A 13,204-nucleotide genomic window follows, 5' to 3' on the forward strand; every position below is an offset into this window, starting at 1 on the left:
ACTGTGTCAACCAAGAAGGCTTTCATCTAAGAGGAAGAGTGTTTTTGTTCGAAAAAAGCTCTTGTATTTAGCACTAAAACTGATAAAATAAGTAATGACAATTGAATCATTTAATTCAAACCGAAGTGATTCATACATCTGAAGGTTTTTTTTGAACGGAAGTGAAAAAGAAGAGAAAACTGATGTTCATTACCGAAGTCTTGATGGATATGGCTCATTTAACTGGCGTTTCGTGTTTGATTTCGATTTCGATATCTGGGAGAAGAAAATCGCGATGTACACCAAAAAACATCTCTTTAGGTCTTTTCTTTTAAATCTGCTATCTTTTCACTAGATGTTGTTTTGATGAAATAAGATTACTTTTTGTGATTCTGCAATTTATCAACTTGCCTATTATTTTTACATTTGCAATCTCAGCAAGAAGTCGTCACTGTTGGTAGATCCAGTACTCTTCGTTCAAATCTGGGACAACAATAAGTTTCGAAAAGATGGCTATATCGGACAACTTGCCTTGGACTTGCTTTCTTTCGATGGTATTGGTGCTTTTGCATTTGTTACAGTCGCGATGGAATTAAAAGAAAATACGATCTCTGAATATATTCCTTAGCATATTTAAATGCGAAATGGAGTTTAACATTTCAAGCTATGCAATTCTTCATCGGAGAAGTAGTCTTCTTTGAAAAGTCTTTGTAAATTCTAGAAAAAATCTAAAAATTCCGAGAAAAAATCGCTTTTTCTTCATTTTACCTATGTAATCAATTTTTAAGTGTTTGAGAGAATCAGAATGAATCCAAAAGAATTTGACATTGATCCTTGTAAATCTCGACAAAGAGACGTAATTTAGAGGCACAAATGGATGCTGATGAAATGTACAATGTTGATTATGCTCGCGAAAATCGCTATCGATGTGCTTGCTGCGTAAAATGCTGCTCATCTTTTTGTGATATCAGAAGACAAGATAGAAAAAAAAGTTATTCCGTTACCGCGAGCGCCAGTATGTCTACTTTTTATTATCGTATCTTTTGTCGTATCGAATATATTTTATATCGAACATTTCTGTTTCCAAGAAAAGCAGATGTGTTTTTGTTAATCTTTTGGATGAAAACATACCTTTTTAAATTACAGCCATATATATCAGGAAGGGTTGGTCAGTTTTCATTATTTCAACAGCGTACAACCTATGGGTGGTGGCCATGCGTTAACACTTCTCTACCTGACGAACAAGTTATTGGTTTTTCTTTTCTCTATTTTGACTGTTTCTATATACAATAATTACTCGTGCATTAAGTGGCCGTTCTGCTTTCTGTTTAGATTTCCGATTTATTTACAGAAATTAGATTTTGATGCGAAGAAAAAAAAAGATGATGATTTCACTGCCCAAAAGCCATATGTGACCGGTGCAGTAGAATTGGAACTGACATTGTTGACGGCTGAAGAAGCAAAACTTGACCCTGTGGGTAAGAAGCGTGGAAAACCAAATCATGTAAATCCTTGTTTTTGCTTACTTGTGATTGCATGAGGCTTCCTGTTTTTCTTTTTTTTTATGAAGATCTGTGTAAACGAACTTTTCATGAAAAAGTTCCCTGAAATTGCACTAACTTTGCCATTGTGCTGCTTACAAGTTCTCAGAAATTGTCCCCTTCTGTTCAGTATATTAGCGAGAAAGTAGAGGAAATATTTCAGTTCCTTGGAACACTAATTCATACCTCAAACTCCTATCTACCATTTTTCCTCAAATTACAGCCACTCTACTACTAGATGAAACTACGTTAAATCCCATTTTTATTTTCAGTCACCATATCTTCCGCATCCGAATCGTCCTCATCTGGATCAGTTCTGGTGTCTTTCACGAGCTAAAGCGTGCTGCTCTTTGTGCTGGACCAGTTGGGGTAAACAATGCGTTGTTATAGCTATATTTGTTTTGATTGGCGTGATTCTTATCGTCTCAACTGTTTACAAACTACCTGATCTTGTTGTTACAAAAGTATTTAACACTCGTAGTTAAAGGATTTAAAAAGTATGGTAAACAAATACGTTTCTTCTTTCTATTCGAATAAACAAACGGTAAAAATGCTTTAAGATCTGTTTAGGTTTTACTGAAACCATTTAAGCTCTCAAAAATGTTTCACTAGTCCATTTCTAATTGACCTATTATTATTATTGTTATTATCATCATTGTTGTTATTATCATTATTATTATTATTATTATTATTATTATTAATTAATTAGTTAATTTATTTATTTATTTATTTATTTATTTATTTATTTATTTATTCATTTATCCGGTTATTTATTTATTTATTTATTTATTTACTTATTATTAACTATTATTACTATTTATTTATTTACTTATTTGTTTATTTATCTATTTATTTATTCATTTATTTATTTATTAGCTTATTATTTATTATTGCTACTATTTGTTATTATTATTATTATTATTATTATTATTATTATTATTATTATTATTATTATTATTGTTATTATTATTATTATTATTATTATTATTATTATTATTCATTACTATTATTGTTATTAATTGTTATTATTACTAATGTTGTTATTAGTATTATTATTGTTATTGCTGTTGTTATCTTCAGAAAATTTCGTCTTGCTTGTCTGCATAAAGTGTTATTGTTCCACAGGATTTGTTTTCGATATCTCATCATGATCAGAAAATGGTCATGGATGGGGTTAATGTCGAGAAAAGTCTATAACCAAGTCACAAACGCCAATATCTGTCGAAATTCAAGAGACTTTAAAAGACTCCGCCACTCTACACGACACTGGTTTTGCTGTGCGGTTTATGCAGATCTTGAACAAAGCATTGACTGGATGAGGAGGTTATCAGTGATCAAAGTTAACAGAGACAACACCAGAAATGAATCAAATAGAGGTTTTTAGGAATGGGAGAATCAGGAAGGAGATGCCGCCATTGAATGGCGACCTAAATTCAAATTTCGGCTTTAACAGTTTTGATAGCATCTGTTCAATACAGATAACCTCAGTACCGGTAACTTCGGCATTAATGAAACCATGAGATCTCTATTTTAAACACATCTAAACTATATACAGTCAAGACTTCTTCTATCTGTGAGGACATATACGCCTTTAAAACTGAACACACTGGAACTAATGTTTAATTTTGAGAGTGAACGGATTCATAAGCACTGTATCGTCTTGTAGTACCTGTGATAGGTGGATGTAATGTGGTGTCGGGAAAGCTAAACTCGTTTCTTAGCGATATAGATTTATTCGGGATGTAATATTGTTCTTGGACAATGTTACTAGTTAACATTTGCTTATTACTTGCTAGTTACGTTTGGAATTTTTGTAACTTTGGAAACGATAAAATGAGTATAACATGTTTTTAGCTGATTTGAAATGAACCACTGAATAAGCAAATTTGATCACTGATGGACATTTCTGTATGAACACTTAGTCTGATACACTATTCTTCAATTTCTCTTTCTACTAATTTGATCTTTATATCTTTTATTTTGAGGTAGTGAATGATGAAAGAGAAATTATGAAGTTGAGTGACATCAGGTTAGGCTCTTAAAAACAAGTAAGGATAAGATATCTGGAAATGATGGTAATTTAAGTGTGATAACCAGAGAAAGCGATGATGAATGGACAAAATATAGATATGAAGCTTCGGAAAATTTCGAGCGGTAACATATTGCTTTTCTATGATGAAATCAATATGAATTTGTATGCAAATTTTCTGAATGGTATTTATAGAGATTTCGGGATTTTGTTGTACAATACTTTTAATTTGAAGCGACTTGAGGTTAGACGGCTGTTGCTGCGAATTTTCTTCCTTTGTATTTTACACTCATAAGGAATTTACTTATAATCATAAAGGAAATTCCATTATCTCAAACCATTTTTGATTTCGGGATATGCATTATCTGTATTGCATTAAGTTGCATTTTTGTCGAAGGCGAAAACATAGAAATGAAATCTTTTCGCTTGAAGTAGGATGAATAAAACGCTTAGAAGTAGGATGAATGTCATAACCTAGCTGATTGTGGAAGTGCCAGAATTTAATTTGGGTTTTAAAATAGTCACTCGGATTTATTTCGAGTTCCATTCGAAATAAAATAAAGAATATAAAAAGTGAAGAATGCAACGTATGATAAATATAAAAATTAATTAGCATTTCTGAGGAGTTTTGAAATTGCAAAGATATTCTAGATTGGGAAACCCTAAAAAGTTATTTTCTGCTTTTTATGATGAGATTTATTTTTAACAAAATATTTACTGCTACATTTAATTAATACTTATTTACTTTGTAAAATGCAAATCAAATCATACTTTCTTCCCTCATTAAAATTCCATTTATTAACTCAATTAGAAGGATGTTGAAAGATGCTAAAAAAGAAAAAGAGAAACCGAAATCGTCAAAAATATCAATTAGCACCGAGTTCAAGATATCTGATATACAGACGTGTGGCAATTATGTGGTCTACCTGACTTCGGTATATTTTTTCATGGTCCTGTCGCAAGTGTGTAACCTGCTCTTCATGACCTTCGCCGGTTCGCTTTCCAATAGTATTACCTGCATAATCATACTTTGGTTTGATTCTTCTATCCACACTAAGAAGAAAAAACGATTTGATGATGAATTGATAACAAGTACATAGCTGTTCGAACTAGGCATTTCGATTGTTTTTTAAAAGTAAATCGAATTTATCAGAAAAATTCAAAAGCGGATATGAGATTCCAATCTCATCAACTAAACTCCGGATGAATTTAGGTTTAGGAAACAGCTATAAACTATTGCCTTTGTTTAAATTGCCGAATAATTTCAAATTCTGATTAGATCGAAAACCTAAAGTGGAAGACGTCTGTGAAAAAGAATACCCGGATTACATATCAACAAAAACCTGCAACATAAGCAACTGCTGGGTAACAACAAATCAAAGTGGTAATGTCGTATGCTCTACAAAAACCTATGATTTCATTCCTATAAGTCATGATGTATGATTTTTTCTATAGTTTTATACATTAGTTAAATCATAATTAAATGAGACTTTGTTAATTTGTAAACACTAACTACACACAATCTTTCCTCGATTATCAATATCAGTAAACTGATATATTTAATACAGAGGACATATTCTACTGTGGTATTCTGCATAAAATTAATTTGTATCTTCTTGACGATTATCGTGAATAAGAAATCAACTGCATGCTTTCTCTTACTTCCTTTCGCCAATTTACTTTGTCCAGAATTTTAGTTTGATATACCAGTGGAATATGTTAAACTGGGTACAACAATACAGAATATTGGCTTAATGGTTGGCGCTATCGTAGCTGGCAATCTTGCTGATATCTTTGGTAGGAAAAAAGTAAGCATAAACTGTTAGCAGAATCATCAAATTGTAATTTATTTCATTTGTACCAAAAAGGATATTATCTTTGGCAATACAAAACAATTATCGAAACTTATCATTACTTCAAGTACTCTGAATTTTGAAAGCAAATTAAACAAATAGAAGATTGGAAAGTTCCAAGAAGGTGATGCAATTAAAGTCATCAATTTTAATTGTATCATCTTAAAAAATTTTAATTTTGAAAAAACAAGTGAATATTAGGTACTGCTATCATTTACTGTCGGCTTAATAATATTTCTTGTTGTTACACCATTTTCGCCATCTTTCATTATATTCACTATTTTTCGCTTCTTCGATATGATCTTCACTGGAGGGAAGCATTGGTAAGCATCGATAAATCATTGTTTGCCTGAGTTGAATTTTGTCTCTCAAATAAGCTTCTAAAAATCCATATAAATTTCCTAGAGTGCATTCTATCTACAAAAAACCTTCCAAACTATTAAATTTATTTTTCGTCAACCGGAACTTCCCTACCCTTGTAGTGTTTGCAATCCGTATTTTATGGAAAATTTACCCGACAAGCATCGAATGTGGGTAGCTACCGTGATTACATATTCACCCAATTACATCATCTTGGCTGGTATCGCATATATATGTAAGAAATGGAAAATCCTGTCGTGGGTAGCTGCTTCCATAGCGGTATTGCCTCTGATCATGATACCGTAGGCCTTTTTATGTTGCTTGTTTTGTATTTTTTTTTAAATACTTTTAATTTCCGATCCTTCCTTAACAACTGCGTTTAATATAATTAGTTGACGAGATTATTGATAATATATCCAAAGCAAAATTATAAAAAATTTAAAATAAAGCATTATTCCAATCATTGAGCAGTAATTTGAATGAAAAATTAAGATTCCTGATGGATACACCGCGATGGCTGATAAAAAAGGAAAGGGAGATGAGGCATCAAAGGCAGCTGTCTACATTCGGAAATGGGATGAAAAACTTACACCGGAAAGAGAAGAGGAAATTGTCGCTGTTGTTCAGGATGCTGCGAAGGAGGAGGTAAGCGACAAATTAAAATACGGATTTCCACATTATAATCATTCATTTTTGTACAGATGATATTTGAACCAACTAATTCATTTTTTTAAATTAATTTCAGCTGGTAAAAATGGGAAAAGGAAAGAAAAATTACTACTTTTATCATCTATTCAGCGACTGGAAACTCGGCAGTTATGCAGTTGTGTTTGCGACAAGTTTGTGAGTGGTTGGGGACACATTTGCATATACATCATCCCTTTATACCACTCCCAGAGTTTTCAATCTAATTAATCTTCCCATTCATATGTATAAAAAAGAAAAGAATTTGGATAAAATTGCCAAACTGATATTATACCATCACATGAGCCTTTTGTCTGTAACTGCATTGCAGATTTTCAACAAGTTTCATAAGTTACGGTATTGCGTACAATATGGACGCATTGGCGGGTACAGTTTACATTAATGTCATTATTCTGGGCGCTGCAAGATGGGCCATTAATATATCGGCTGCGGGACTTGAATTTTCAATTCAAAGTGTTGGACGACGTTTACTTCATCTCGTTGCCGTTGGATTTATTGTTGTTATTATGGGAATCATTTTTGTCATTTATTTGCTTACATGTAAGCTATTCCTTCAAAATCATAGGAAATAGATTATAGAAAACTCCAAATGCTGCATCGGTTATACTTCGACACGGTAATTTGATATCAGATGGAATGTTTCGGTACATTATCGATATATGTGGAGTCATGCATGTCATCATGTCGAAAAGCCGTTTGCTCGTGAAGTTCACTTTCACAAAAACCATAATCAACAAAAAATATCTGATATCTGCAGCTGATGATAATTCAGTGTAAATTCCCGTAGATGAAGGAAAGAAATGGAATTAAATACATTTGAAGAAATGTTCAAAGAAATAATTGAATCAATTTTCCAGGGCCAAGAATTGACACCTACAAAGCAGTTGTAAAAGCTGGTGGCATAGGTATTCAAATTCTTGTATACAAATAAATCCTCAATGCCATCAAAAGTTATCTGTTAAATCCTACTCTAATTCGATCTAGGCATTTGTCGCTAATTGGGTATTACTGAATATGTTCAGTGTATGTTCGGAAGCTGAAACCATAACGATAAGATAATGCTTGCGTGCTGGTGTGAAGACTGTTAGGGAAGGAATGAATGAGTTTATCATACTATAAAGTGTTAATGCAAGAATTTCAGGTGAAGGATCGATCCATGCCATCATTATGTTCACGCGATACGCCTCCCTTTTGGCAGCGGCAATGTGCACCGAGTTATTTGTTCTGGACGCTGTACAACCAACCGAGCTTTTCCCGACACCAGTCCGGAGTGCAGGAATTGCTTTCATTCAAACGTTCAATCGACTGGGCACCATTGTCAGCCCGCTTGTGTTCATTCCGGTTAGTGCACCGCTCCGCTTTTCTTGTAACGTAGAAGAACAGGTTACTACCACCGTTCCGGCAAGCAGTGGTGTGGCGGAAAAATCTCATCCTAGAAATGCATCCTTATCTGATATTAGGCTATTCTCAAGGAATAAATTTGTGACTGCAGCCAAAACGGGAATGATAGATAAACATGTTGCAGAGTAAGCACTGGCCGCCGGCGCCATTTCTTCTGATGTTGATAACGAGCGCAGCCGACTTCTTGCTCTACTTCTTCCTTGTACCCGAAACTCGGGGTAAGAAACTACCCGACAATATGCCAGGTGAAGAACATACTGTCCATAACAGTCACACTCAGAGTTCAGATCCCGCGAGGGATGCAAAAATAGAAGGTCAAGATTCAGCTCGCAAAATCACGTCTTCAACATCACGACAGGATGAGAAAGGTACCAAGAGAGAAACGAAAAAGAAAACGGATGGGGTAAAAGGTAATAAGGGAGATGAGAAAGAGAGCAGTAGTGATGGAAGAAAGTCCGAAGAAAAGAAAAGAAAGGAGGAGGATAAAGGAGATGGTGAAGAGATGGGAGAGAAAAAAGAAGGGGAAAAACAGCAAAAGAGCACAGAGGGGAGCAAACCGGAAAAAAGCACGACAGAGAGCAGAAAAAGTGAAGAGAGAAGAGAAAAGTGAAGAATGGATAATAGTTCTCAGGATTAAACCTTCACAGTTATCAAATGAATGCGACAAGTCTTATTCATTCTGTTCATTAATAAAAGTAGTAAACAGTTCGTAATATCAGCGCCCTATGAGTGACTGACCGGTCGCTTCTCCAAAAACATCATGAAGTAGTTGACTTTGACGTGCTCACCACCTCTCGGGCTCACCACCTCTCGGGTTTCACCACCTCTCCTCCGCGGAACTGCCCACTACTCGCTATTCCGATACTTTTTAAGGTCAGCAGACAAAATATGTCTTGCATTGTGTATCAAAGGCTTAACGTGCCATTTGTCAATTAACTCTGAGAATTACCATGACAAATCGTATATACATATACACATATACGCACACACGTACACGTGCACGCACACGTGCATGGAGATATGCATACTCTCACACCTCTGGAATCATTAAAAAGACGGAGAGGTAGACAAAGGAATCTGCTGATCAATGCCAACCGATCAAAGCGATCAGTCTCATTAACAATCTGATCAAAATCCAAACAATTATCGGTGACTTTTTGTCTTCGAGCAGTACCGAGGGATCATTTCTTGTTATTCACAAAAGGCCCTTCTGTCTAATAAGACAGAAAGTAGATTTAATATGATGCACTTTTATGTGATACTGTTATAACATCATTTACTGAGTTTTGACAAAGAAGTATTTGGATTTAGCACGTTTTTTGATATAAAAGCACTTATCTTTACGTGTTTCGCATTTTAGTAAGTATCGTAGAAATGGTAGTGTGTACGCACTTTACCATCTACCGACCGATTTGTCATCTAGAATATATTAATTCTGATTGAAAATGGTAATCCATAATTTAGAATTAAATACTAACGAATCATTTTTAGTTTCTATTCAATGTGAGCAATCCGTTTTTATGAAAAATCTATCTGACAAACAACGAATTCAACAAATGAAATTATCTTGTCTGGTACTGGCTAATTTTGTAGATACTGAAAGTTCCGACCAGAGTGGTCGGTTGGAATGAGTGTTTTGACTTTAATAATGATTCTACAACATTTAGCAAGTCATTTCAACAGTTCGTGGGTACCTTTGTAATATCCTGGCGTACTTTTGTCACATTATTCCATCAGACAAAATCGCTTTCAAAAGAAGTTGAGAGAAGCTAATGCAGCATTTTATTCCGAGGAATGAGCTCGACAAAATCATTGCAGGGAAGACAAAGCAAAACATCGATTAATCAAAAGCACTCCTAAAGAAAGGGATGCAGCGATAATTATTCATATTAGTTTAGCAGAGAAGGAAGGATAGCCCCTCTTTTGCTATGAACATTAGTTTTAGGATGCTTGGCCAGAAACTAGGCCATGAAATATCATTGAGCGCTCCAATATGACACCAAACACGAACAGTTTTCTTAAGGTATGAAGTCGGAATGATTTACCAATCAGTTTTTATAGCATCACTACGTTGCTAGCGGTAAATACGAGAAATATGATTTGCAGATTAGATAACACATAAACCCTAAGGTTGGAAAAATAGGACAAACTTGATCGGAAAGTGTTGTCTACAGGATGTTAGATTTTGAGTTATATAAAAAAAAAGAAAAGATTTTGTTAATGAACAATATCAGCGCCAACTTCAGCATGTATGTCATCAATGTTCATCGTAAGTTGCAAATGAGGGAATCTAATAGTAACCAAGTTAATTACCTTCAAAAAACTAAACGGAACATTTCTTTATTGGCTATAAAGAAGAGATCCGGAATATATATATGAAAGAAGAAAATGGGTCGAGGTATATTTTTAGTCAGTTATATTGTTCGACCAACAAGATTTTCTCTATTAGAAACATTCATGCAACACTGAAAATGCGATTAAGAATTTTCCGACTAATCGTTTTGTTGATCAAAATAAATGAAAATTGTAGGAAGTGACAGATGGACATATGTGATTTGCATAACTGTTTCCTGTTATGTTATGAATTAATACTAGGATGGACATTTCAAAATCACAACATTGAACCACTTACAATTTGCTACTTTTGTTCTATTGTATAAAATGTTATGTTATCCGAATGTTATGTTATGAATTTGCTTTTGTTGGAGCCAGCATCTGTAAATCCTTTGTATTTTTATTGAGATTATGCTTTTTTGTTTGAATTTCCAAGGGATTTTTTGTATATTTGTTCTAAAAGTCAAAAACATTACAATGCTAAGATGATAGTACTAACAATACAGTACTAGGATTAGCTGTGTTATGTTAAAATTGGGAAGAGCTGTCTTGTATCATTTTTTGAATTACTATTAATCAGGATGCTATTATTTTGCTCTTTTGTTTGCATAGTTCAGAATGATTTGTCAACTTATTCTTCTATTTGTCTCATAGGTTTTGTTTTATTATCTGAGGTTTACTATGTCAAGTCCATGGCTTTGTAATAATGTTAACTCATGGATATATTTCTATTATAATATTTTATTTTTTTAGGAAATTTTATCATACTGTTAACAATCTTTCAATTTATTATTTGCATGAGTATTTTAATGTGAGTATGTTATTCGTTTAATGTTTTGTTTCACTACGGTTTCTCTTCTTTTATAAATACTTAATGTTGAATTGATAGATGTAAGTTGTTTTTTATGTCGGTGTTTTATTTTGACTTATTTATTATTTGGCTTCTTTTTATTACTCTGTTTACGTTTGGGTCTATTTCTTGGTGTTGGCGGTAAGATAAGTTATGTATGTGACAGTCACAGTGTAATTTAACCTTACCTCTAGTTTTTGTGATTGCATAATTTCTTTTTTATTTGATTTTGTTATTTGATATGGTTATTTTTTGTGGGATGGCTTTTGGTAATGTGTCAAAGTGCAACATTACTAATAGGATTAACCCTAAAACTATTGGTATTTACTATATTGTTTTTGTTATTGGGCCGGCTTAGATCGTTTTCGTTTATTTCAAATTATTCCTTCTGAGCTATCTTCTGAGTTTATTTCAAATTATTCCTTCTGAGCTAATTATTCCTTCTGAGCTATCAATATGCAATTACCAAAATGCTCGTGGTACTTGTTTTTTGGTAGCGGATAGGTTTGTAATTCCATTTTAACCATGTATAGTGTTTTCATAATTTTTTCTATGAGAGAGCGTTTTGGTAATTACATATTGAATGTAACATTGGGTACCGTTGAAATTGCTTTTCATGTTGATACTTTGTTTTTTTGTTTACTTTTTGGCTTACTGATTTATCCGTTTTCTTTTCACTGCTCTGGTTCGGGTAGTGGTTGGACTTTTTATCCATCTTTATGAGTGGATGGCCACCTGAGTTGTCTTTAGATGTTATGATTTTAGATTTTACATAGTTGCTTCTTTATTAGTTCTATTAATTTTACATTAACTATTCAAAATATGCTTTTATTATTGTGCGTTGGAACAAGTTAATTTGTCTGTTTGAAATTCTTATTTAATTCATTATTACTGCTCTTATCAGTGCCTTTAGCCTTTAGCTAAGACTTTTTCATTTTTATTACTTTATCGTTAAATAAGAAATTCCTTGATTGTAATTTTTAATTACTTCTTTTTATAATATTGAGAAAGATTGTAGTCTTTTGGTTCATCAGATTTCTGAAGTTAATGTTATTTCGCTTTTCCTGATATAATTAGTGAAATTGTTTTGTTCTTAACTTATGAAGATCGATTATTTGGTCAAACTAATTGATTTTTGCTTCTATTCTAATTGCTTTTAGGGAGTTCTGTTATACACATATTCCGCTAACTGAATGACTAGGAACTTGTTTAGCTCTAATCAGAAGGTGCGACCTCTATGATGTTGGATGATTGAAGTGCTGCTAGTTTGAATGCACTTTTAATGATACTAGGTTTTGCTTATTTTCATTATACATTAATTCTTGGTATTTTTCATGGCATCTTCTATGGGGTTTGTTTGTGACTGGCTCATACATAGTGGTTTCCTTTGACAATGTGATGGTGACAGAAATTCTTTTATGTTTAAAAAAAAATTTGTAAAATTTGTGATAAAACTTTTTCTCCATGCGTTTTGCAATATGTGGGACATATCTCAGAAGATTTTAGATTATCCCAATTGTTATTCTAATATTCAAATTGTTTCTTCTTTGGATTCTGTTGTTACTCTTACCAACTTTGATTATTTAATGATTGCTACTATACTTTTTTCTCATTTTTCAGACATTTATTTTTGCAATAGTTACAGTCCAAGTTATATTTTGAATGCTCTTCCTTTACCGGATTCTTTTTTGACGAAATTTTAAGTACTGATTTGCATTGAAAAGGGTAAATAAGAATATTCCGTTTAACAGTTATCATCGTGCTAGTCATGGTCATCATAGCAAGTGTAGATTTAGGTTCATGCTTAGAAACTTTTAGTCTTCAAAACTAGAGATAATATTCTATTTTTCAAATTTATTCAATTATAAAATTCGAGTCTTTTATTATTATTTACACTTATTATTATTTACTGTTTTATCCTAGATTTCTTTCGCTTTATTATTTTTTTAATTGAGTTTTTGGATTGGAATTCCCCAAGAAACTGGATTTCAATATGTTTTGGCAATTTATTTGTCAACTGTTATATTGTATTTCTTCAGGTGTGTACGTTCTGCATTCATGTTTTATCATTTTATTGCTTTTAAGCGCAATTTGTTCGTTACTTAGTTTATTATTATTATTATTATTATTATTATTATTATTATTATTATTA

General features: G+C 32.9%; 3 protein-coding genes across 3 annotated transcripts; all 3 read left to right on the forward strand.

The window, feature by feature from the left end:
- Nucleotides 1-852: 852 nt before the first annotated feature.
- Nucleotides 853-2,005, forward strand: LOAG_08121 (hypothetical protein; the record flags this gene model as incomplete). The annotated part of the gene is made up of 4 exons (XM_003143653.2): nt 853-994; nt 1,139-1,224; nt 1,331-1,483; nt 1,793-2,005. 4 exons carry the CDS (start codon nt 853-855, stop codon nt 2,003-2,005), a joined length of 594 nt encoding a protein of 197 aa, XP_003143701.2.
- A 662-nt stretch (nt 2,006-2,667) lies between these two features.
- Nucleotides 2,668-3,678, forward strand: LOAG_08122 (hypothetical protein; the record flags this gene model as incomplete). The annotated part of the gene is made up of 3 exons (XM_003143654.1): nt 2,668-2,843; nt 2,905-3,013; nt 3,550-3,678. The coding sequence occupies 3 exons, from the start codon at nt 2,668-2,670 to the stop codon at nt 3,676-3,678; spliced, it is 414 nt and encodes a 137-aa protein (XP_003143702.1).
- A 686-nt stretch (nt 3,679-4,364) lies between these two features.
- Nucleotides 4,365-8,478, forward strand: LOAG_08123 (major facilitator superfamily transporter; the record flags this gene model as incomplete). The annotated part of the gene is made up of 10 exons (XM_003143655.1): nt 4,365-4,484; nt 5,247-5,357; nt 5,604-5,725; nt 5,885-6,041; nt 6,255-6,407; nt 6,508-6,605; nt 6,778-7,007; nt 7,325-7,372; nt 7,609-7,808; nt 7,993-8,478. 10 exons carry the CDS (start codon nt 4,365-4,367, stop codon nt 8,476-8,478), a joined length of 1,725 nt encoding a protein of 574 aa, XP_003143703.1.
- Nucleotides 8,479-13,204: the final 4,726 nt, after the last annotated feature.

This window comes from Loa loa (genome assembly GCF_000183805.2).
Source record: "Loa loa unplaced genomic scaffold supercont3.75, whole genome shotgun sequence".
Classification (NCBI taxonomy): Eukaryota; Metazoa; Nematoda; class Chromadorea; order Rhabditida; family Onchocercidae; genus Loa; species Loa loa.